At 38.9% G+C, this 27,597-nt stretch overlaps 1 protein-coding gene across 3 annotated transcripts in view; it reads right to left on the reverse strand.

Annotated features, from left to right (window-relative positions):
* lnx1 (ligand of numb-protein X 1) overlaps window positions 1-27,597 on the reverse strand; it is a 105,818-nt gene that overhangs the window by 66,647 nt on the left and 11,574 nt on the right. The window contains exon 1 of one of the 3 annotated variants that reach the window (XM_004911203.4): window positions 24,227-24,647. The exons of the other annotated variants lie outside the window; for them this stretch is intronic. Coding sequence (XP_004911260.2) covers window positions 24,227-24,318 — 92 coding nt within the window. The 5' untranslated portion in view covers window positions 24,319-24,647. Of the gene's footprint in view, window positions 1-24,226; window positions 24,648-27,597 lie in introns of those variants that run through there. 3 annotated transcript variants of the gene reach the window in all.

Raw genomic sequence — 27,597 nt, forward strand, 5'->3', positions numbered from 1 at the left:
TAATAGGGCATTAGGATACTGTCTTGGAGGGTCCTTGTTAGCAGAACTGTCATGGTATGCTCAGTGTATAGACCACAGTGCCAGACATGCACAAAATCCAATCCTATGATTTTTCTACTAGGAAAATCTCTACCACCCCTCTTATTGTGAAGACACACAGAGCTTCTTAGTAGCAGCTACTTGTCACGGTTACTAAACACCAGAAGATCTTCTGTCATAGACAGTACAGAGAATTGCCTCTGCTAAACAAATGTAGAGACAAGTAAATGATCAGCATTGTCTCTTTTAGTAGCCATGACAAGTAGGTGCTACTAGTAGCTCTGTGTGTCTTCACCCTTAATCTCTACCAAAATAGGAGTCACTGGTGGAACGGCATATGCATTACTTTGGTGAAGTTGCCCACAAGAGGAAACTTTGTGTGACCAAAAAGCCGAAGTGATGTGTAGGCCTTTCCACCGGTGACTCCTATTGTTGCCGGTGGAGAGGCATTTCAGAGCGCCGTGGAACATTAGCCTTAAAGCTATTCTCTAATTTTGTGTTTCCCCTGGCTTGCTTGCCCTTTAAAGCTTACATTGAAGTATGAAATTTGTTGGGTAATTTCCCTTTGCTTTAATTAAGCCATATGCATATGTGTGGCAGCTTCTATCGGCCCGTGTATGGGGACCTTTACACTGCAGATAGAAAGATAGAATAGTAGAAGAATAACAGCTTCAGTCTCCCAAACCAGTAGGACCCCCAGGAGCATTTCCCCTCTGCCGCCCAAGCAAGTACATCTCTTTGATCTGAGACTGTTACTCTTTCATGTGAGCCCTAGGGGGCAGAGCTCTCTAAGAATGTTGTGCGTTCAAACAAAATCATTATTTTTATGTAACATAAACCTGTCCTAAAGAAGAAGAACTGCTTCTGACACATAAAAAATGCTGACAAAGAATAAATAAATACAAAGAGGGCAATACATATTCAGGCTAATGCACAAAACAAGAGGACGATCCTTCTAGTACATTCTCTATTATGTCTTCCATCTGCTAATCATCTTCACGCCTCACATAGAATAGAGCAAGGAATGTCACGCTTGCTGCACACATGGCTTTCGGGCCACACATGTTCATGATTTGTCAGTGCCACCAGTAAAATGAATCCCTAAAGAATAGAGCTCTGCTTTACACAACAGTTAAAAACAAACTATTTACTGTATATACATACAGGTATGTATTTAGATCTTTACTTATATAGCGCTACTTGTGTATGCAACACTGTACATTTTTACAGTACATTCACATTGTCGACAGAGGGAACAAACGCTGCAATAAAAATAAATGTATTATTGTTTGTAAGATTAAGGATTCTTTTTAGCACCCGTAGAGAAAACAAACAATGAACAGTAAAAAAAACAAGCAAATACAGGTATGAGAACTCCTATTTTGAAAACCATTGGCCAAAAGCTCCAACAGCATTTTCACAACCTTAAAAGAAATACATTCACCATAATCCAATCAAAAAATGTATGAAAATAAATACCACTATTTGCACCAGTATAAGTTTAAATGGTAACAGGCATCTTGTCTCTGTTTGTGAGCTATGTATTTAATTACTACGGGCCTAGTATACTGTTCTTGCTGGCATTACAGTCAGACTTTTTATAGATTCCCTGGTGCCTCAAGGAGCAGCCAATATAGACATAGATGAAGTGTTATTATCATTATTGATTAATGGAAGAGCTAGTCAAGGTGGAACTATATTTGATGCTAGGACAGTAGCTGATCTGCTTTTATTTTCCAGTATAATTCTAAATATCTGATGTGATTTTCACAGTAGTATTTTGTGAAAAAGGGGGAAAAATAATCCCTACACATGAACCACTGCACTCAGTGCTGAGGTGGGTTATTGGCCTATAGAAACAATTATTTAGCATCATTTCACAACTGGCACAACATAGGAACCCCCTGGGAAAGCAAAAAAGATTGCTGTCTTTACACAGACACTTGGTACCCACAGGAGACTTGCTAATAGTTTACCACATCTACCACAAATGTTATGCTTTCTAGTAAAAGCTATAACAATATAACTAGGACTGGTCTGTGAAAATTAGAGACAGTTGGAAACCATGAAAAAATGTGAGCAGGTACCAGCAATAGACCATAAAGATGATTCAGCACTGCCACACACGCATACAGAGGCTGAATGTCAGGAAAGTCTATTCCTGCAGTTCTATCAGACTGAATTTGGCCACACATGCAAATAGCCATATTTCCATTGATGCGTAGACCTTGGCCAAAAACAAAGAACCACTAAGAAGATAAAATAATAAAGAACCCAACACTACAATGAGCTCATAGATAATTAAACATTTTAAGCCCACCATCAACTGTCAAACCCTGGTAAAAAATGTGTTTTATTATACCCTCTTCACTAGCAAAGGGATAAAGAGAATTAAGCAGGCAATATAACCACCTCTCATGTCATCGTCACTTTTACTGCCACTGATAGGAGATTCTATGGTGTCAACACCCAGGGGAGTATGTGCCAGCACTGTAAAACAAGGTTTTTAGATTCTAGCAAAGTAAAAGCTTAGTGCAACCTTTAACACAAATACCTAATGCTTAAAGGGTTAGAGAAACCCAGGAAACAATCTCTGTATAGAACTGCACAAACATGTTGGTGCTATTTAAATAAAGCACAACACATAGGATCCCCAACCTTTTATACCTGTGAGCCACATTTAAATGGAACGGTGTTGGAGAGTAACACAAGCATGAAAAATGTTCCTGTGGGTACCAATAAGAGCTATAATTGGTTGCTTTATGTGGACTGGCAGCCTAAAGAAGGCTCCGTTTGGCATTATAATTGGTTTTTATGCAACCAAAACTTGCCTCCTTACCAGAAATTTAAAAGACCATGGGGAGCAACATCCAAGGAGTTGGTGAGCAACATGTTGCTCACTAACCATTGGTTGGGGATAACTGTTTTAGGTACTACCACTTAAAGCAGACATAGGCAACTAATGGTCTTCTAGATGTTATTGGACCTTTAGGTGCAGAACCCTCTATAGCTTAACTTGAGGTCTTAGGTAGCCCCACCCTTAAATTCATCACACAACCTGTTCTGTTAAACCACTTTGTCTACTTCCGAGTTAAAAGTGTAAAAATGAAAATTAATCTTCTTGCTTGTTGTTTTTTAGCTTGTAAAATAAACTTTTGAACAGTTGTAGATTGTAAGCTCTTTTGGGCAGGGCTCTCTTCACCTCTTGTATTGTTATTGGTTGCTTTGTATGTTACTCTGTAAGTCCAATGTATGAAACCCACTTACTGTACAGCGCTGTGGAATATGTTGGCGCTTTATAAATAAATGTTAATAATAATAATAATAACAGTTGCGTGCCAAAGTTATGCCCTGTTCCAGTGTCCCTGTGGCTTTATAAGGATGGAGCATGCAGTCCTAGTGGTTAATTCCTAGCATCTGCTTTCTCTCTACACGTTCTCAGAGTCTTTTCCTATCTAAACCAAAGCATGTTATTTTCCTGCTCTTTGCTTTCCATGGTTTGAAGTTGAAAAATTGCCTTAGAAACTGATGAAATACAGATCACAAATTTAAAGAAAAATCTGTTGGTCTGTCTTGGAAATTATCCATGGCTGATAAGTAGCAGGTCTCCCTACTGTGAAATGCAACCCATTTAAGCTGTGTGCTATCCTCACATCAAGAGCAAGTACTAGAATTTGCAAAGTAGCCTGTGTTTGGCTCTTTCTCATACTAATTCAAGACTGAAAATGACATCTCCACTATGCAGGGACAGAGGATCCAAGCAGAACTTTTATCTGTTAAATGCCATTTGCTCCCAGTTTATATTAATCATGCAAATGAGTTGCTTTCTTGTACTTGTACATTCCCTGTTTTTGTTATGGTTGTGTCCCCAGGCTGTGGTACATGATTATGTCAATCATGGCTGCCTGATTGCCCTTTAAAATAAATGACCTTCTCGACAACAAAAGGTTAGATTTTTGGTTTAATGTTTGAAATAATAAACAAACCTGATTTAAAACATAAAACGTACACACCAGGTACAAGTTTCCATGTCTGTGTCTTTTAAATTCTTGAAAATATCTATGTTTTATTAAACCAGTTACTTGGAATTATAAAAAAGTCATCGTCAACCTTGATCTAGATATAAGGGTACTCTAGGGTATAAAAGTAGCTATATGCAGGGATATAAAGTGAATAATATATAAAGATTCCCTTTAAAATCTTCCTTTCAGTTGGTTAGCTTAGTTTTGCCACAGGCAATAAAACCATCCCAGAAAATCACATCAAAAAAACAAATGTAAAGTCTACATGAACTGGAGACTGATAATTCAAACAGTACAAATCTTCTGTGGATGTATTTTGTTTATAAATCCCAGTTAAATAAGGCTTCCAGAGGTCTGAACTAAAGGAAACAGGCTTCTGACCTTCATGACCTTGCAGACCCTGATGCCCCTTAAGGTCACCTAAGGTATGAAAGGTTTTCCATCATAATTTGAGATAGAGGGTTATGGAAAGACACAGGTTATTCTTTGAAGGCCAGATAATAAACAAAAGATGTAGTTTTTGAGAGTAATAATGTCTGTCCAGATATGCCTGGAGCACAAAGGAATAACAATACAAAAACCATTACAGTAACAGACTCCACTATTACAATTCAGTTCTTAATTTTATATCATAATTATACAGGAATCCAAAGGGAAACAAAATTCCGAATACAAAAACCTTACTGTTTTCAAAGGATAGTAATCCTCTTGCGCTCTGCAGCGGTTGCCATCTCTTTACAGAGCCAATGTGCATGGAAATGTACAAATGGCACCTAAAAAGATACTGTCAGCTTAATGCAAATATTTCAGTTGTATCTGAAATCAGTATGCAGTGCACACAGTCTATTTTTGGGAAACCCATTTTCCAGAAATCTCATAAATATGATAAATTCCCATAGTGTCCTAAGGGATTAGGACAAACATGGTTCTCTCTCTAAATACAACTTGATTTATTAAATTTGCTGTTCTAATGGTGCATTATGTACTGACATTTTGAAGACTCCTCTGGCCTTATAGTATAACAATATCATGGTGGATACACAAGGGTGTTTATATGTCTTTGTAAAAGGCATTCAAATGCATTCACCTTGAATGAAAAGGGAAATAAATACTATAATTGATGCATTATTGATGCAGACAAAATTTTGCACCTGCATCAATCATAAACCCTATCCTCCTATCCTAATGCCAATGCTAAAACATTCAGTTTTTTCCTTTGCAATATTGTGACAATGTGACCCTTTTTCATAAACTGTTAAAACATGCCATTATCCTATCCTAGACTATTGCAACTTCATACTACAGGTGTCCTAAACTCCCACCCCCTCCCCTGCAATCAGTTTTAAACTCTGCTTTTGGAATCCTCCTTCTCAGGACCTTATTTTTATATAGGCACCCGAGAGCCTGTGCCTGGGGAGGCAGCTTTAGGGGGTGGCCCTTTTTTTTTTATAATAACCTTCATCCCAGCTTCCGCCAGATGATACTTATGCAAATCTGATGGTGGAGCTGGAGGATGATGGTCCTAAGGACGACTGTGCCCTAAAAGCGACGTAAACGTAAAAAATTACGTCCTGTGGAAGTGACATCTCACCCAGCTGTGTTTGTGATGTCAGTTGGGGTGGCACCAGACCTAATTACAGCCCTGCTCCTCCTCTCTCCTAAGAGGCAACCTATTCAACCCTTAGTATTATCTTTATCATGGCTGCCTGTTAAGCAATAGATAGCATTCACATGTCTCCCTGTACACTCCTGGCCACCCCTTCATCTCCTTTCAGAGTCACGGTCTTTCCACACCTTCCATGCCCACAGCTATCTCTAGTCTAAAGCCTTTCTATCTTGCTGCTTCATACCTCTGAATTTCTATTCCTAAATTCCTTTGTAGGGAACACTCTCTCAGCCTGTTCAAGGAGAAACTCAGTTAGAGCATGAGAACATTACCTGGTACAGTTTTGTCACTTCAGGGCCAATGGCCAAACATTTGTGCACATTTGCCCACCTATATGCATATGTATGTTATCCACCTAATAAGACTGAAAGCTTTACAGGACAGGGACCTTTCCTTCCTACTGTGTCTCTAACCACATGACACTTAATCTTTGTATATTTATTATTATATTGCTTATCCTTTATTCCCTTTGTGTACTTTTTGTTTATTTTAAAATTGTTCAGTGCTGTGCATCCTACTATTGTTACTCATCACAGCATACATTTGGACTTGCCTACTGCATGTTACTTTTACTATTGTCGTCTTTCTATTATATTACATAATATTTTACATTTCCATAGCCTTGTTGCTAGGTTTTAGCCTGTCTGGAGAAGTATGGATACCTTAGAACTTAACTTTTACTTGAGTAGAGTGGGCAAACTATGGTCGACTTATGGAGAACAGTCACAGAAGACTGAGGGTGGAGGATTGTATCACTGTACTACAAACACTCACCCTCTTGCTATATTAATAAACATTTCATTCATGTAACATGCCTATCTGTCAAGCTGCTAATATTTCAGACTTTAACTTTGTTCTCTTCAAAGACATTTGCTGTATTTAAGTAAATATCAGTTATGGCACACACCATGTTAGGAGACACTGGTGACCCCCAGTACTTGCATAGTAAACAATTAAGAAGTCCAGTGAGACTTCCATACTTGTGCCTCGTGCATTGCAACAAATAGCCAGTATTAGATGTGCTGACAGATTGAATCCAGACGTATTGAAAACAAATCCAGCTTGTTCTCTGCTAATATTACTGGAACGGCTTGCCATTGCACATGTTTAATCCAGTCACACTGACCAGCATTTTTTGAATGCAATATTCATTCAGATGCACTAGGAAATTCCTTTCGGCCTCAGCTTTATAACAACTGCTGAAAGTGGAAGATTTAAGACAGGATGTTTTTAACTACAAGAGATAGACTAAACACCAAGATTAAATGATGTATTCTAAAATAGTTATTAAAAAGATTAGACCATGCTTAATTTTATACTGTATATACTTGTCAGTAAAATTATTTTTTTTCAGACTCCATGTCCCCTATATCATGCGCAGTCACAGGAAAAACAATATTTGGTTCTACCTGGGCAAATGACATTTGGTCCAAATCAAAGCTGAATTTAAAAAAAATCATTGTCTTTCTATACTATGAATGACATGAAATTGCCAGAATGAAAGTACAACAACTTGGAGGAGGGCAGAGAACTTTCTGATTTGTGAGTTTCTGAACAAAGAAGAAATAAGTTAATTTCTGAGACCATAGAGGCAGATAAATAATTGTTGAATTACAGCTCAGAGTTTCCACAAAAGCTAAGAAGCTGACACTTATACATATCCAGAGGTTCCATGGTGAAAATTTCTGGTACATACCACATCAGTGAAGTCAGGGAGGAAAATAGATGTACACATACTCTAGATCTAGATGGACTAAAATCCCAATTTCAAGGAGAGCAAAAGCTTTAAGTGCAGTGCAAACTGCCTCAACCATTGTGTATACTAAATAACTTCAGTTTAGAGATGCAACTATTTCTTCTTAAAGAAAATTGCCTGAATGGCCATTGTATAAGGCTGGCTGGGTAGAACCTCCGCTATCACCATAGGCCTCCAATTGTGTCCAAGCAGCTAGCTGGGGAATTTGCGTAATCAGTTACAGGTGTGGTCCTTACATTATAATAAAACTCCCCAATATTTTCCATAGCATATACAGAGAAATAGCATAAAGCTAAACCAGCTTAATAGTATACCCCTGTAATTAAGCAGAAAATGCCCTTCCCGCCAGCATTAAAATCAGTGGTTTATAAATTATGAGGCCATCCTCACATGTGGGTTTCACTTGGAAATCTGGTGAGGTCTCAGAAGATTCCTTGGACTTCTTCAAAGAATCATTTCTTTGAAAAAAAATATAGTGGAGATGCTATATTGAAATAGCTTCAATCCAAAGGAGTTAAACTCCTGAGGGACAGTACTAAATATTATGAAGACTTTTAAATGGGCCAACTTAAAAATGAAGTATGTTTTTATGTTTGTTATTAAATGTAGCACATTCACAAATACGTTTTTGTTTCTAGGATGTACACAACTAGACATTGCATTCTACTAAAAAGGAATGAGACACTTCCTTTTCTGTGTTTATTAGGACAAAATGTAAAACATTTCTTGCTTTTTTACCTTAGTTATTATGGGATATAGTATTTAGCAGTAACTAAGACTGGTCTGTACTGATGATGGAACACTAGATTGGATCCAGGAAGAACTGATTATACCATTATTTCCTGCTGTTCCATAAACCTGCCATGTAAGACTCCCAATATTTTACATAATAAGAATAAAAGTTCTCTGTAGAAGGGATTTCCATACATGGATCTTTGGCAGCTAAACACCAACCAGTGGTGGCAGTTGCTAAATAATAGAAATTCCAGTATATCTGGCATATTAAAACATCACTTAATTCTACCATTAAAACCAAGTGAGGCCTTCAACAAAACATCTAAAGCAGGGGTGCCCAAAAGGTAGATTGCGGTCTACCAGTAGATTAACCCTTACAATTTCATCCCAGTATAGAAGATTGTCCCCACCGGGCTGCTGTATATATTTGTTCCCACTTTATATATGTTTCTGTGTGCAGACTACAAAGTGGGCCACGAAGAAGGGAAGTAAAAACTACTCTATGTGTAAACACAACAACTAAAAATACCATTACCTATCAGTGTACATGGCCCTAACTGCAGTAAACTAGCAAAATAATGCGCTATGTTACAACTATATTAACTTCCCCTCCCTTATGTGTACTACCCTGTTTATGTGTTACTATTTGAAAAATAAAAATAAAGAATATAAAAAAAAAAAACTACTACAATTCTTTGACATTAAAGGAAAAATAAAGTCAAAGTCACTTGGGGGTGCCAAAATGTTAGGCACCCCCAAGTGACTTTAACCGCTTACCTCGTACCCCGGGCTGGTGCCCCTGTTAGGAGAAAACAGCACCAGCCCGGGGCACCTGGAGCGCAGCGCTTCCGTCTTCCTGGCTTCCTTTTCCTGAGTGCCAGCGGTGGGCGCATGCGCAGTAGAGTGAAAAGCCGACTTTAACATTTAAGTTCGGCTTTTCACTCTACTGCGCATGCGCGCGCAGCGAATCAGGAAAAGGAAGCGCCGGCAGCTACCCCGGGCTGGTGCTGTTCCTTCCTAACAGGGGCACCAGCCCGGGGTACGAGGTAAGCGGTTAAAGTCACTTGGGGGTGCCTAACATTTTGGCACCCCCAAGTGACTTTGACTTTCGTTTCCCTTTAAACTTGAAGTTGGCACTTGAATAATGTTATGTGGGCATTCAAAGTGAATTTAGCACTGTATTTGTATATTGCTATGTGTATTTGTTAAACATCAATTGATACTTTTTCTTGCTTATTTCGTAAAATAATAGACGTCGCACAATATTAACTGACAGCATGACAGAGGCCAGGTGGCAAGAGAAGATCGCAGGGTGACAAAGTCTGGGCACCTCTGATCTAAAGAGAAAGAAGAGACTGAAGCTGCTGTTGGTGATAAATGACTGCAAGCAAATTGTAACTGTTAATGAGAGTTGGCCACCAGAATTTCTGTGGTGCTATGGCGAAACAAATGAGGAGGGGGTGACTAAATAAATATACAAACCGGATTCCAAAAAAGTTGGGACACTAAACAACAAATTGTGAATAAAAACTGAACGCAATGATGTGGAGGTGCCAACTTCTAATATTTTATTCAGAATAGAACATAAATCACGGAACAAAAGTTTAAACTGAGAAAATGTACCATTTTAAGGGAAAAATATGTTGATTCAGAATTTCATGGTGTCAACAAATCCCAAAAAAGTTGGGACACGTAGCAATAAGTGGCTGGAAAAGTAAATTTGAGCATAACGAAGAGCTGGAAGACCAAATAACACTAATTAGGTCAATTGGCAGTGTCTCTCAGAAGCCAAGATGGGGAGAGGATCACCAATTCCCACAATGTTGCGCAGAAAGATAGTGGAGCAATATCAGAAAGGTGTTACCCAGCGAAAAATTGCAAAGATTTTGCATCTATCATCATCAACTGTGCATAACATCATCCGAAGATTCAGAGAATCTGGAACAATCTCTGTGCATAAGGGTCAAGGCCGTAAAACCATACTGGATGCCCGTGATCTCCGGGCCCTTAAACGACACTGCACCACAAACAGGAATGCTACTGTAAAGGAAATCACAGAATGGGCTCAGGAATACTTCCAGAAACCATTGTCAGTGAACACAATCCACCGTGCCATCCGCCGTTGCCAGCTGAAACTCTACAGTGCAAAGAAGAAGCCATTTCTAAGCAAGATCCACAAGCTCAGGCGTTTTCACTGGGCCAGGGATCATTTAAAATGGAGTGTCGCAAAATGGAAGACTGTTCTGTGGTCAGACGAGTCACGATTCGAAGTTCTTTTTGGAAATCTGGGACGCCATGTCATCCGGACCAAAGAGGACAAGGAAAACCCAAGTTGTTATCAACGCTCAGTTCAGAAGCCTGCATCTCTGATGGTATGGGGTTGCATGAGTGCTTGTGGAATGGGCAGCTTGCATGTCTGGAAAGGCAGCATCAATGCAGAAAAATATATTCAGGTTCTAGAACAACATATGCTCCCATCCCAGACCACATTCTGCATCAATCACAACATCATGGCTGTGTAGGAGAAGGATCCGGGTACTGAAATGGCCAGTCTGCAGTCCAGATCTTTCACCTATAGAGAACATTTGGCGCATCATAAAGAGGAAGGTGCGACAAAGAAGGCCCAAGACGATGGAACAGTTAGAGGCCTGTATTAGACAAGAATGGGAGAGCATTCCTATTCCTAAACTTGAGAAACTGGTCTCTTCGGTCCCCAGACGTCTGTTGAGTGTTGTAAGAAGAAGGGGAGATGCCACACAGTGGTGAAAATGGCCTTGTCCCAACTTTTTGGGGATTTGTTGACACCATGAAATTCTGAATCAACATATTTTTTCCTTAAAATGGTACATTTTCTCAGTTTAAACTTTTGTTCCATGATTTATGTTCTATTCTGAATAAAATATTAGAAGTTGGCACCTCCACATCATTGCGTTCAGTTTTTATTCACAATTTGTTTAGTGTCCCAACTTTTTTGGAATCCGGGTTGTATTTTTGAAGCTTAGTTTTAGAAAAATTCTAAAAATAAAAATATACATTAAAAAAATCATATATATATATATATATATATAAATATATTTAATACATGTACTATATCAAACATGTACTATCGATAATCTAGATGCTAGATAATAACATCTGTTGGCAAGAATCCATTAGGATTTCTTTCCTTAACCGATGTCTTTAGATAATCTGCATCCAACATGGATATTCTCAAGATGTCTTGGAGAGAAGGTCTGCACCATGCTCCTTGTATTGAAGCAAAGGACTTAGATCTTTCATTTTCCCTTAGAGCAAAATACATGGAGAGCTGAATCACATATTCATTTAAGGGAATTTCTTGCTGAAAGCAAAGAGTATAAAAGTGGTTTGTCTTTAATTGGGTTTTTATTTGGTTACAGCAGTGCTGTCCAACTGGCGGCTCCCCTCTGTGTGGCCCCCCACCTGTCTGGCTGCTTTGATGGCTTACCTTTGAGTAAGCATTAAATGGTATCAGTACTGAGATTAACTGGCCCCCTGCATGGTTCTCACCTCAGATTCAGGCTGTAATCCCCCTGTATTGTTTAAAAATGTAATCCCCTGTGTTTTTCACACCTTTTAATACCTGCATTGTTCACCCCCTGCAGTGTTCACACCTGAGGCTCAGACTGTAATCACTCCCATTGTTCACTTCTTCACACCTCAGACATAGGTACTGTAGGCAGAGTATGGCACATACAGCCAGCATAGGGCAGGTAGAGTATGGCACACACAGGCAGCATAGGTCAGGGAGGGTATGGCACACACAGGAAGGGTAGGGCAGGCAGAGTATGGCACACACAGTCAGGGTAGGGCAGGCAGAGTATGGCACACACAGGCAGGGTAGGGCAGGCAGAGTATAGCACACATAGGCAGGGTAGGGCAGGCAGAGTATGGCACACAGAGGCAGCATAGGAAAGGCAGAGTATGGCACACACAGTCAGGGTAGGGCAGGCAGAGTATGTCACACACAGGCAGGGTAGGACAGGCAGAGTATGGCACACACAGACAGCATAGGACAGGCAGAGTGCTGCCTGTGTGTGCCATATTCTGCTTGCCCTATGCTGCTTGTGGGAGGTGAACCTGGCAGGGGTTTGTTGTGGGAGTTTGTTAGCAGTTGGAAATAGCCATTAAATGGTCCCTAAGGTGTGTAATTATGTACTGGGGGTTGCTCTGCTATCCACAGGGGAGGAGGCATATGGGTAATTTAAGGGTATATCTTAATATGACATAATTCTTTCACATATGAATGATGGTTGATATCCCCACAGTAAGGACCAAGCATTTGGGATTTTGCTGTGCTACCACCATTGTGATAAAATAGGTGTGGTTTGAAGTGGGTGTGGTTTCAAAAAGGGGAGTGGTCAAAACTGGCTTCCATTAGCGGCCCTCCACCATGTATGCTAGAGAAATTCCGGCCCTCGGCACCGTAGAAGTTGGACAGCACTGGGTTACAGGATATACAAGACAAAAGGCTGCAAGGCAAAGTCCCCATACTGAGATGATTTGTTTTAATTATGATGAAGATTACTAACAAATGATGCTTCCTACTATCTTATTTGCACAGGACTATTTCAGGACGAGCTCCTCAAATCCTTCATGGCATATGCATGAATAGATTTAAGGAAAATAAAAAAAAAAAAATATATATATATATATATATATATATATATATTACTGTTTCTATTAAACAGTTAAATTTCTTTGCATTTTTTATAACATGTCTGGGATATACAAACTAGGTCAATAACAAATTAATAAATCATTACTTATGCTTTATAGAAAAGGGAAATAGATGACATAATATTAATTTAAGCAAGTTTAAAGTGTTATTGCTTAGGACCCTCTTAACTTTTTCATTCAGTATTTGTATGTTTTTGTTTAATGTGTACATGGCGTTTTATTGCCTAATGCTCATTTATAAATAATTGTTATTATTAATAATAGTAATAATAATAAGGAGTTTTCCAAATAAAAGCATTAGAGCTTGATATTGTTTATTGCTCCAACACAAGATTTATTCTCTGCCTATAAACCCATAAGTGGGAGTTAAGAGTGTTGGCCTGAATGAAATACACTCCACTGACACTGTGCATAAAAGAAATATTCTCAGAAACCTGATTTAACAGTTAATCCTAGAGGGTCATTTACAACTTCCAAGGCTGTGTGAAAAGTGCCAAACACTGGAATTTTGCTCTGGTACAGAATTGCCATTTTGGAGTGCAGACAGACATGCCATTCAGATGGGCAAATTAGGGAGTGGCAGAGAACCCAGGTTTCATCAGGCCCTATCTTTGCAATGGGGCTCAGGGGTGGGTCTGGCTCAACCTTTATTCTCCATCTGATTCCAACTCCAGATGTTGCTATAGCCCCGCCCATTTAGTGATGTCAGAAATGGGTGGGTCAGGCATGGGTCTACACTGTCGGGTTAGGGTCTGGTACGGATCAGAATTGGGCGAGTATGGTCAGTTGTGGGTTGACTTTTTGTCGACCCACACATTACTAGTCAATATATACACTGATGCTCAACATGAGACAAATAAATACCTTTATCCTTCTTCCCCTGATAACAGGGAAATTAGAAGAAACAAATAGCACAAAACTTTTGAAATTAAATCAGTAGGCAAGTTCCATTTATTTAGCTGATGGTTAACAAAGTTATGTGACTTCTTTAAGGTCAAATAAATGAAAACTAATAAACAGAAATTGTATACGAGTATATGAAAGTACAAGTAGCGCTGTCGTGCTAGGCCAAGCATAATTAGAGGAGGGGCAATAAAGCTGTTTGAGTTTTTATGTCATTTTGGTGGGGAACAAATCAGACATTTGTTTAAAATGAACAGCAACTCTCTAAATCCCTCCTGAGGTTTCTGATACTGCTCCAATAGGAAGAGGTGTTTCAAGAAGAAAGGAATTATGAGGTGACAAGTGGGAGGTTGCTGATTGCCTTCCGTTGCAGCTCAAAGTCCCATTTCTAATATAGACAAAGAGTGCCTTTTTACAGTTCTGCAAGGGGATTTGGGGAAATAGGATTTACAGAAATACAGATGGAAAACCAATGTATAATAAGTAAAAAAACCAAACATATTGAATCATTTTGGCCTATAATTGGGGTGTACAGAGGTTCCTGGGAATAGTATATATACAGCATATTGACATTTCTCTTCACTATAGGCAAAATAAATAATGATCAAGGAACAAGACAGCAAAAGAGTGTATAAGGGGAGGTATTCACTCAGGACCAAGTGTCAAAGATAATCTACATGCAGAACATTAGAGGTTGTCCCCCAAATACCAAAAAAATTAAAGTGATTCTACCATTTAAAATGTTATTCGTGAATAAACAAATATGTTTTTTGTGGCTAATATTGGTGTGTAGGCACCATCTCAGTGCATTGTGCCTGAGTCTGAGCTTTCAGAAGGGACAGCACTATACAACTGATTTGCTTTCATTGTTTCTCCTACTCAATGTAACTGGGGACAAAGCCAGACTTGATCTACTGGATTAACTAATGCAATGAAAAAAACTGTTTTTCCATGACAGAATCAAGCTCAAGCTGCAGGCATACCTTCAGTTCTCTCAATAGTGCCCTTAAGTCTCCCCATATTTCTCCCGTTCAGATGATCAGAAGCCTCATAGGAAAAAAAAAGCTGAGCTGTGTAAAGAAAGTTCCCACAATGCCTCGCTCCTGCACCAAGACCAAGAAAGGTGTACATGCTCAGTTTGTAAGACTATGAGGAAGCTTCCTGCTGATTGGCTCAGATCACACATTCCTAAGGGGGGAGGGAGTTCTTAGCATTCTTGAGGGTGGGGGGTGCAGGAGAGGTGAGAAGGAGAGAGCTGCATGTTTCTGGCACAGGAAAACAAAGAGACAACAAATCCTGTTTTTTTTTACAGAGGACTTCTCCTTTAAGGGGAAAAAGGGGGAAATGTAAGTCGAAATTGGAATTTTTTTTTTATAGAATGTTCTATAGATAGACAGAAGCTTCCGTATTTGTAAAAGGAGCTTTCCACCATGCTATAATAGCTGTATTAATGGGTATAATGTATTTTCTTACTGACTCAGGAACTATTTATATTACCGTTGATACCTAGTCATACTGCACTACATCTGAAGTGTCCCTCAAGCAGTTCTGCTGCTTTTAACCCAAAACATCAAATTAGTTTATCCAGTCCAACAGCAAACATGTAAAACAACGTGTAAAACAAACCCCAGTTAGCGGCTCAGCATTAAACACCTTTAGACCATTTTTACATTTTGTACAGAATATTAAAAAGTGCACTTTTATTTTGATTTAGAAATGCTGACTGAGAAAGTGTAACAAACACTTACTTACTGCGCCCTGGTTCAGCAAAAATAGTACTAAGAGCTTAGACAAGTGAATCTAAAGCATTTTTTAGTTCAAACAGAACTTTCATTGAAGGTCCACTCTTTGTCCAAGACTGGAGATGGGTGAAATGTTTCGCCAGGCATGGATTCGCGGCAAATTTCTGCGTTTCGCCATTGGTGGATTGTTTCTCGAAGCGGATGAAAAAATTTGCAGCCGAAAAATTAGCCGCACGTCCAAAAATTGTCGCCGGCGTCAAAAAAGAATAGTCGTAGGCGTCAAAAGAATAGCCGTGCAACTAAATACTAGCCGTGGGCGACAAAAGAATAGCCGTGCGACGAAAGAATAGCCGCGCAACAAAAGAATAGCCGTGGGTAACAATGTTTTTTGCCGCACAACATTTTTCGGTGAAGCAAAACGGAACAGATTCTCTCATCACTACCCAAGACCATGAAATGTGTATTGAAAAAAATATCAGCCATTTCAAAAAAGCAAATATATACTGTATTCTCACCAAATCTCACCCTCACTGACCTTCAAGCTGGGCTTTCAGGCCTTTCTAGAAGAGCAAATGACCATTCTCCTCATTTCCTTCCCTAACTGACCTTCAAACTGAGCCCCACAATTCAGAATCACTGTTTTACAAACCAGAGCGGTGAGAAATCATTCATATAGTGGATATGCTTCAGCTGGAGGAATATAATAAATGTCATTAGTATGCTATAAGCAGCCTCCACATTCCTAAGCCTCAATTCGACCTCTTTGTATTTACCTATATTAAATCTTTTATGCAAATTACAGTAGACATATTCTTGTGATCCTCTGCAAACAAGATAGCTCTATATGGATCTTACATGGACTCTGTATGCAATTTTGTGTAGTCCACAAATACAGAGATATTTCTTTCAATGCCCAAGTAAATAATAACATATAATACACAAGAGCTATAAGGAATTCCTCAACCTCTATACACATTTTATGATAGGGGATAAATGATTCCCTATATAAAAACAAACCAAACAGAGACTATTGTCTGCTCATCATTCTTGAGCTTATTCTCTGCCAGTGTGCATGTACTGTTTCAAGGGCTGATACACTTCCAATTATATAGGGATGGTTTGTTGGTCTGTTCTAAAATCTCCAATGGAGTAAATATTAAGCAAATAATTGTAATTGTATAAATATTTCCTCTCTCTTTTTCTATAACCATAAGACAGCACCTTGTTTGTGATGGTAACTAAGCTGCATAGACCCAAAGCATTGTGAATAGTGATAAGCGAATCTGCCTTTTTCGTTTTGCCCAAAAATTAGCAAAGGAAAATTTGTGTGATGCTTAGACGTCAATGGGCATTTTTTTGTAGTAACTTTTTCCACAAATATTCACATATTTCACATTTAGATTGTAAATCTAAATCTATCTGTGAATGATGTCTGAAATTGTCTCTCCGTAAACCCAGAAATTCCTTGTCTGCTATAACAGAACAGACAGAAACTTCTTATATATTCTTCTTATACATTAGTATAAGTACATGTAGTACATATAGTGATGAGTGAATCTGTCCTGTTTCGCTTCGCCAAAAAATTAGCGAAACTGACGCAACCATGACTTTTTTGACGAGATCATGACTTTTTCCTCACTCAAAAAAATCCGTCAATGGCAAAATGCGGAATTTTGCTCGAATCCATGCCTGCTGAAAAGTTTTGCTCATCACTAGTTTCATAGCCCCCCTCACCCGGAGTAGAGAGATGCAGTAAAGCCTTTTTGTGCCTCTTACATTAGCAATTTGCTTGCATTGAGGGAACAGTGTTGCCCTATCAATAAGTCAGAGCACATACTTTCTAATGCACTCTAGGAATATAATATGAGGTGTTAAGGATTTATATTGGAGCGAATGAGATGAGCTGTACAGAAAATCATAGGGCACCTTAAGACATCTCTGATTTCCTTTTTTAATGATATGTATTTAAATACAAAAAGAGGCCAATTATTTTGACCATTAGTTTTATTCACTTATTCATTCCAAATGTATTGTCAATAAACACCATCTTGCAATAAAGAACAAATAGTGAATGCACAAAATTAGATCGGATATGGATCTCCATATCTCAAGTGTAGTAAATAATCATTTCAATACGAAATAAACCCAATAGGAATATTTACTTCTAATAAGGATTAATTATATCTTAGTTGGGATCAAGTACAAGGTACTGTAATTCAGAACTTTCCGGATAAAAGGTTTTTGGATAACTGATGCCATACTATTTCTATACAAGCACAAGTTTATAAAAAACACAAACCCTTTCTGTCTTGTAGATGGTTGTTTTGATATATGCCATCCTTTGCCAAGTAAAGAAACATGCAGCATAGATTAATGGCAGGGGAGTGGCTCACCATTTTGTACATAGGTGGATGAAACTTGATCCAATATATATATATAGTGCATAATATAAATACAACGCTCAAAAACTAGGTAGCCTATAAAACAGTGGAATATAGATCTCTGTAATTGGTCCCATGTACCCAACAGTATTTAGGAAAATGCTCTCCTATATTGCAGTAGGTGTCTAGGCCCCAGAGTAAGCCTCCCCAGAGTATGTCTCTTTCATGTACTACAGTGAGCACTCCAGCCTCTTAGCTTCTGGTCAGTGCTGGTCTGTTGCTGGCTGACATCATAAGAAATTTAATCTCACAAAATGTGATTTATGTGATTATGACTCATTTTAGTCTTCTTGTTAAAGACGTATAAATACATATACTACAATGTCTCAAACATTGTTATCGTATGAACAAGTATTGTGTTTCAGGTTAATCTGTAAAATGTTACACACCCAACCCACAAATGTAATATTTAAAAAGGCTAGGGGTGGCAATCGGAAGAAAAAAGTAAAAGTAGGAGAAACACAAGCAATCTTTTGCTCCAGGTAGGAATAATTTTGCCCTGTTATTCCCCTAGTATGAAACACTAGCTGGCTGCAACCATAAAGTGCCCCAAGCACCAAAACTCAGATTGAACATGATACTGACAGGGGCTCGCTGATCCTAAGAATTTCTCTGCACACTGATGTCAGGGAAGTTCATCTGAATACAAACACACAGTCAGGAATGATTGTTTTCTCCTTCTTGATGCAAAATGTGAAAAAGCTCAAGTTTTATATTTGTTTTGTCAACAAATCAGTAATGGCATGTGTTATATAATCTTATTTTAGTGTACTAAGTACAGAAATATGTAGGGCATGTTAAGTGCAAAAGGCAACCTAACACTCTGGGTGACAGCACTGCTTTAGCACTAAAGAATAAACAGGGAGCTGCACATATATATATATATATATATATATATATATATTATATATATTTTCACGGGTTTGTAGGATAGCTAATGATCCGGATATTGTCACAGAGGATCTAGGCAAAATGGATAAAAAATTAACAAATAGGGGTTATCCTAAACATATTCTTCAAGAAGGGCTATCTAAAGTAGGTGGACATGGGGGGATTAGTCAATCAAAGAAATGCAAATCTATACAACGGATGACATTTGTTTCCCAATATCATACCCAAAGTGGCCGATTACAGTCTATTCTGCAGAAACATTGGCATTTATTAAGGGAGTCATATCCTTCCATTGAAACATTCCAACATGCTCCTATGATGTCTTATCGCAGGGGCAACTCTATAGGAGGTAGATTGATAAGAGCTGAGGTCCCTCCTGTACCACGAAAACCTACTTTCCTAGGTTCACCCAGAGAAGGCATGTATAGATGCAAAGGTTGTACTCAATGTCGTTTTGTACTGACAGGACCACAATTTACTGACCCCTGTACAGGAAGATCATATAAGATACGTGGACATCATACATGTGACACCAATTTTGTGGTCTACATGTTAGTGTGTCCGTGTAATTTAATTTATATTGGAGAAACGATTCAAAAAGTAAAGGATAGGTTTTCACAACATAGATCAACAGTAAACACTGGTAACAGGATTCTCCCAGTATCTAGACATTGTTTGGAATTGGGACATACATCTGATGATCTGAGGTATCGGGTCATACAACATGTCCCTGTTCCTAGGAGAGGTGGAGATCGGGTTAAACTTCTTAAAAAAACTGAAGTGGAATGGATTCATCGTTTAAATACACTGGCCCCAAATGGGTTAAATAGGGATTTTGATTTACATTTATTTTTGTAATATTTTTGTAACATTTTTATGCTTCCAATATTTTTTCTTTTGATTTTTGTGTAAAAATGTTTAGGCCAATAATGAAAGATTAGGTAGCATTTAAATTTTATTCCCAGTCTCTAATACATCGTACTTGCCAAGCTTTATTTTAATAACATGTATGTCTAGGTACCACTGTTGGGTATCTTGACAGTTCCTTACATTGATACGTTCTTTATTATCTATGTAATATGCGGAACTGATGTGCCGGCTTCCGTGTAGATCGAACGCATTGTGTGTTCTGTCTCCATGGTGACCCGTCACGTCACTTCCTGCATTCAGCTATACAAGGAAGTAACAGACTGTACAAACGATCGATTATGCTTAGCCACGAGGTACGCTTGAGAAAGGGGGTGAGATACCCTCGAAACGTCGCGTAGATGTGGCATAACAGACTGATAAGTATAATTGTTATACTGCTTTGAATGGCCATTGTAAACCTTTTTATGATGCTTTAATAAAAGCTAAGTTTTAAGCTTTTGGAGTGCGGCTCAGTTGGAAAATATATATATATATATACATACATACATAGTCCAATGTGTGGTAAACCTCAAATTATGTAATCACTTGTAATAGGTGCATTATACTCAAATTGCAGAGAGTCAACCCATCAATCAATATATCATACAACCGAGTTGCACGGTTAGAAAATGCCAATTCTACACATTAGAACTGCTTTCAGATAACATATTGTTTCTCTTACTCCCATGTAATTGGAGGAGTCCCAAACAGGACTTACTATTGAGTTTTATTCTGATACCTACTGGGAGCTGCTATTTTGCTCCCTTCCCATTGTTCTGCTGATCGGCTGCTGGGAGGGGGGTGAAATCACTCCAACTTGCAGCTCAGCAGTAAAGTGTGACTGAAGTCTATCAGAGCACAGGTCACATGGCTGCGGCACCCTGGGAAATGAAGAATATAAGTAGCCCCATGTGAAATTTCAAAATTAAATATTAAAAAACCTGTTGGCACTTTTGAAAAATAGATTTCAATGCAGGATTCTGCTGGAGAAACTCTATTAACTGATGTGTTTTAAAAAAAAAAAAAAAAAGCTGTTTTCCCATGACAGTATTCCTTTAGCATTTATTAAGACATTCAATGACCAACAGCAAGGGGACACAGTCAATGCATTTGGGTGCAGCTATTTCCTACCTGTCTTTGGTAACTAGGAGTACTGTATTGTAGGTGTGAGTGAGCTAACAAGCAATATGTATTCTTTCTGATACAAATTACAATAATACTAGATGGAATAACACTTGACAGAGCCATTATACATCAGATATCAATACTGCTAGAATATTAAAAATGTAAACCAGAACAAATCAACACAAAATACATACATTTGGCAATACATACATTTTGGCAACTGCCACATTCTAGGTACCAAAGGTTAGGCTCACATCTCCAGATATTCACAGAAACCCTGTACTGATGATAAATCATTAGGGATAATTGAAGATACTATCGGCTTTAGTCATTTGATTATCTGTACAGTTTAAGGTTAATTATACCACCCAGTAACACACAGCATACATAAGAATAAGGCAAGCATATAAATTGCCCAGCAGCCTTAACTAATAGAGATTATGAAAATTGTAGTTTTGCAAATTAGGCTTTGGCTAGTACAGGGAAAAACTAAGGTTAGTTTTCGCTTCAGATTTTTGTAGGGACCCATAGGGTTAAATGGTCCCTATGGCTTTAAATCCCTACAGGTTCAGTTCCCTTAGTTGCTGGGCAGAAGGGAATGTATCTAAGTGAGTTCATTAACATGTGTGCTATTGGTTAGAAGGTATAGTGACCACATCCTGCCTGACTTTGGTATAGTGTTGGGAGAGGAGTGGCACCTTCCTGTTGTTTGCTTCCACCTTAGGGACAAGGTGGATGTGTGCTGAGAGCCCAGGGCATGGGCCCAGGCCCAGTGAAGTCGGGGAACAGGGCCCCGTGAATGAGGCATTAGATAGTGGCAGGTGTAGCTCCCTTTATAGTACACTCTAGGAGTGTAAGGCAGTTAGGGCTGAGCTAGAATGAGCAGCATGAGCTCCTGCATAGGATTTGCAGTTTTTCTGGAGACAGCTCTCCCAGGCCACATTGCCTGTAGTGTAGGGATCCAAGTGAATAGGGAATCAGGATAGAGAATTCCCTGAGGGATCCACTACAGGGTGTGTCGCAGAGGTGAAGGGAGATTCCTGCCAGTCTGCCCGCAGGAGAGTGTTAGTCTGAATATACACTCGGTATGTGTTGCATGTACCAATGGCCTCTGAAGCTGTATTGTGAGTAAACCCTGTGGATGTTCAATAAATACTTATTACTTTGTTATTTGCAAGAACCTCTGGCGCCCTCTGTTTTCATTTTTCTGCATAGCAGCAAGAGAGGTGTAGTTGCACAACACCCTCACCTTCCTCTTCCACTTAGCGAAGGCCCATTCTGGGTAAGAGAGTACAGTGTAACCCATGTTCTACTGGTACTAGTCCGGGAAGGCAGCTATTGAGCTGAAATAGGTGTTACATTTTTATGTTCTATAAAAGCACATGCAAAAAGCACTACCTTGGAATTATTAGGGTGGTTGGTGGTAGGGTTAAGTATGATTTAATTGTAGCTGCTTGCTGTAGAAGCCCCCTTCAGAGTGAATATAGGAACAATAAACACTATTTTATGTGCACAGGGTGATCTGATGGTACTAAGCTTCTTCCCAACCACAGACGCTCATGATCCTTAATTCCTCGGGTCTTTTTTTTTCTAAATTAACAGTGACAATGAAGCTGGAAAGTCTTTAATGAGCCATTAATCTGTTTACAGTGTAAATACTAGCGTGCCTAGGACAAATCCATTCAGAGTGATTCAGTAGCTCAGAGGCACGTGACTCAATGTAACAATTAAGTGGTTACACCTGTTTGTTTGCTGCTGGGGCAGTAACATTGCTAAATCCTGCGCCACCAATAACAGCACAGAGACACGTGAGGGAAACAATACATTGGCCAAGAGTAATTAGACAGGTAATTGGGGTAATCAAAGTGCATTTTTAGTCATGCCATGAATAATTACTAAAGCAGTGCTGTCCAAGTTCTGTGGTATTGAATGCTGAATTTTTTTTGGCATACATGCTGGAGGGCCAATCATAGAAGCCAGTTTTGACCACTCCCCTTTTTTAAACCTCACCCATGTTATCACAAAAGCTTTTAAAGGAGAAGGAAAGGTAAAATCACTGGGGGGTGCCAAAATGTTAGGCTTCCCTCAGTGATTGTAATCCCTATCCTTTTACCCCAGGTTGGTGTTCCTTTAAGGAGAAAACTGCACCAGCCCAGGGTAGCTGCGAATGAATGGTGGTAGCACACAAAAAAACCCCAAATGGTTGGTGTTCACTCTAAGCACATCACCCATCAATCATATGTAAAAGAAATGGATAGCATAGCCACCCCCAGCACATAATTAACTGGCTTCCTGCATTGTTTGCACCTCCATAGTGTCCATATTCTGTTTGTCCAGGGAGTTGTAGTTCCACAGCAGCTTGGGGACTGCTGCTTTTAGATCCTTGCTCTAATCTAGCTAAGTGATAGATACTTGCCCATTGAGATGCCAGCCCTTAGTGTAATATGAATATAAATGTAACTCAGTTCCACTGGCCATTAGCAAAATTCAGCTCTCAGTCAGCAGCTGAGAACGTGCTTGCTGACTCCTCTATTATTGATGCATATTCACTAGGGATACTGCACTTATCAGCAGCTACTTCATGCACATAAATGCACATCCCTGATGTTATACTGACACCCCTCCCCCTCTGCTGTGTTTTAATCTGAAATAAAGAGATTGGTCCTACCACTAAACAGAAGATGACCCCCCTCCCTCCCCAGAATGGTTCATGCTTGAGTGAAGGCCCAGATATCATTTGTGTGTGAGATTCAGGGACTCAATGATTTATGTGCTCCAGGCATACAAATGGGGCTGCTTAAAGTCAGGCATGACCTAAAAAAAAATAATAAATAGCGGGGATGATGGACAAGGAAATTTATGTTTCAGCTTCCCTCAGTCTTGGACACAATATGCTACATGTATGCAACACTTGGACACACAGATGCCAAAGATGGTTTATTCCCACCATTGCTGTTACGCTGAACACACAGAAGTACACAAAACACACACTTGTTTAAACATGCACATCATTACCATTAACCTCTTCAATGTCGCCTATGCCTGGAAGTTGGTTCTTTCATCAGAATCTATACCTATGTAGCGCTTCATTTATTTAATTGCCTGAGGAGCACAAGGGCTACACACCCAGCAGGTTTATTTGTGATGCTCCACTTCAGGGCAAACGAAGCCACTGTGACCCACAAAGCACAAAACACAGCTCATGCCCCTGTTCTCTTTCACTGGCCGGAGGGGGGGTTGGACACAGATGGAAACAAGAACAAACAGACACACACAGAGGTTTCACTGTGAGTACTCACAGTTCAGAATAGAGGAAATGGAGATTGCCCATATTGTCTATATAGTTGGCAGGGCTTAACCAAGGTAAGACCAATAACAGAAGAGCCTTCATTTTGAGTGGAGTTGTTGGTGTGGCTTCCTGGGCTTTCTCCTCATCAATTCCTTTGCCTGTTGTTTACAAACCCATGCTCCTCGATCTCAGCACAGCCAAGTCGCTCTCTTTCTCTCTGTCAGATGGATCGTGCCATTTTCACATCAGCAGCAGCAGCAGCAGCAGCACATCATGGAACTGATTGGAATCTCAAACTAAGCTACTGTGCAAAAGTCATTGAACTGTAAGAGGATTAGATGGTTGGGATCTCAGATTGGTAGATGTGAGGGTTTAAGAACAATGCAGGGTGGATGGCGAGACACTGACTTAGGCTGAGAAACAGGCTGAGTTAAGGTAAAGGGACCTGCCTCCTGCACTGCTCAGAGTGGCTCTCCACAAACAGCTGGTACATTTACATCACTGGGCTCGAGCAGATGGATTGCCAGAGCTTAAGCCAGTCATAGAGAGGTCTGATTTTCTCATGCTGAGGAACACATATATTCATGTATTTATCCAACTGAAAATATTACAGAACATGTTAAACTGAATGAATTATAAAAAATAAAAAATAGTATCACCAGAAATAAAAATAAGCCAATGTGGTGCTCTAAGATGCTGATTAGAAAAGGAGGCAAACTATTTCCATTCATAATTTAAAGCAGGAACAGGCAAACTGCATCTCTCTAGGCATGCTGGGAGTTTTCCCTGACCGGCTAATGCAATATTGCACAATACTGATATCACCTGTAGTTGTTTGAAAAACACCTACATATGGTTGAACATATGAACAAAGATCCTTTTTGCAGTTGCATTTTTCCGATAAACTATAGCAATAACTATATTCTGTTTTTTTATTCCCCTCAAGCTCTTGGGAATGTACAGTACAGCCGGTGCCACTCTGCATGGATTCCCTTTCATAGTTCTGTACCTTGTAACATATGCCAACAAGTAAATCCTCAGCTCACCCTTATGTCTGCCTCCCCCTTAAGTAAATATGTCAGCTTATTACGCATCACCATACATTGTGCTAGTCCCGCCATTTTTGAAAGTCTATACCCTTTACATTTATTGGTAGAATAAAACAATGAATAGAAATTAAAGCTTTAAAAATGTAGTAATATTTTATGCTTAAACATTCAGAAAAGTGGTGATACATTTGTACCCTGCTTTACAGAGCACTTGTTTATCATTGCCATCAGTCCCTGCCCCAGTGGAGCTTACAGTATTGTTGTACAGGTATACATATAATTTATATTATATATAATACTGTATATAATATATATAATATATATATTTTATTATACCTTTTTCTATACTATACATACAATTATATATTATATATATATACAATATAATGGTATGTTTAGTCCTACCCATTTCTTCTAAAGGACTGTAGAGTGCAGTAAAACAATGGCTCATTCATTAAGTATAAGGTGCCATTTGGGGTGGATCTCCATTATCTCTTCAAACACAATAAATTGTTTCCTGCAGTAAACAATAATAATTACATTAAGATTCATAATTTATGCTAAAGTAATTCCTGGGTCACAAACCTGATTCCTTGACTTAACCTGTGTCCTCTGCAAAAAAATAAAGTTTAGGAAACCCTGAATTAGTGAACAAGATCTTGGGTGGATGCCTATTGTAATTTTAGACACTCCCAGCAGAGTAACTGTTACGTCCATGCATTTATTAGCTATATAAGGTTATGAGGAGGGTCTAACCTAATCAATATAGTCATTTTTATGTATGCAATAATGCAGATAAGTCAAATTCTCTGCATACAAAACCAACGCCTATACATTTGATCTTGAGGGTAGATCATGAGGGTTGATTTTGATCTAGATACAGACATCCAACAATCTTGTTTAGGAGCTCTTTGACAAAAAACATTATGATATGGGGGCTTTTCTGCCAGTTAGGAGTCCTAACCCTATATAAAGGGTCATATCATGTAAAAAATGGCCTATTGTCATACCTATAGGGATTTATTTGTTTGAAAGGGGATTTCAGGAATTCTAGATTTCAGCTCCCAGTTAATAAAAATGCAAAAAATTCTTATAATTCAGAATTTACCAGAGACAGAGATCTCTACACACTAATGCATTACTCTCCTTTTGGGGTGATTCAAATGGGCCCATTGCCCTAATTACCAGGCATGGCAGAGCTACAGTTGCAGGTAGTGCATGTAGTGAGGTTCATTAACAAACGCTGGACATTATTTTATACGTGCTGTAACACAAAGCAATGATTCAGGAAATGGATTTACAATCAACATCAGTCTTGCTTTTAAATCCTGTTCTTAGTGCCATGAATCTAGTCTCTATCAGAACTCCCCAGCCTTGGGTATCAGACATTTTCCAAGTTATATTCAATAACACATCTCCATAACATATCAGTTTTAAGCCATATAATGGACCAAAACAAGAAACAGAAAGATAAAATAAGCACAAACACAAGTTGTGGTCTTGTAGACATGGGTGACATTTTCTATTGGATCAGCTCCTAATCCTTACAGATGCAGTTAGTCACCATCACTGATATTCTGCCAATCAGTCTGAAATCTTACCGACCACAGCTAAATAAACAGACTTACATTTCACATTGACAGCAAAATATTGGAAATCCCCATGTTCCAATACCCTCATGCTTCAACATATAAACATCAGTCTCCTTTGTAATGACAGAGGCAAAAAATAAACCAGACAGTAAAGTTAGTCAAGTATATTTGTATTTCAGTAACTGGAGACAAACTTCCGTAATCATATCCTACGTCCTATGACATTTTCCACAAGACTTTAAAAGAAAGGGAATAATCAGAACAAACTTTAACAGGAGGTGGCATTGTTCCATTGTATAATTTAGAGAATTTACAAGACCTAAAACAAACTGAATTATTCATATTTTGATGTTTTGTAGTCAAGAGTTTGTATCTTAATGCTATTCCTTATGATGTGCTACAAACAACACTTTTAAATAGCCAGCTACAAGAAGCAGCTAATATTGTTTATCATCAGCAATTATCCTACCTCTGTTAAAACACTGGCAAAACCTCAAACTGTTGCCACAAAGCAAGAAGCACAAGCTGTAGCCTTAAGGTTTGGCCCAAACCATGGAAACCAGCCCTAGATCATAATTATTTCTCCAACAAACCATGGCATTATGAATTGGTAGTGTTTTCTTGGCATCTGTCCAATGCAGACTTCTAACAGACTATCAGATGGTGAGAAATCATTAATCACAACATAGGATGCATTTCCACTTCACTTCAATGCTGGTGACCTTTATACAACTATAACG

The sequence above is a fragment of the Xenopus tropicalis genome, chromosome 1 (genome assembly GCF_000004195.4).
Source record: "Xenopus tropicalis strain Nigerian chromosome 1, UCB_Xtro_10.0, whole genome shotgun sequence".
In the NCBI taxonomy this organism is placed as follows: Eukaryota; Metazoa; Chordata; class Amphibia; order Anura; family Pipidae; genus Xenopus; species Xenopus tropicalis.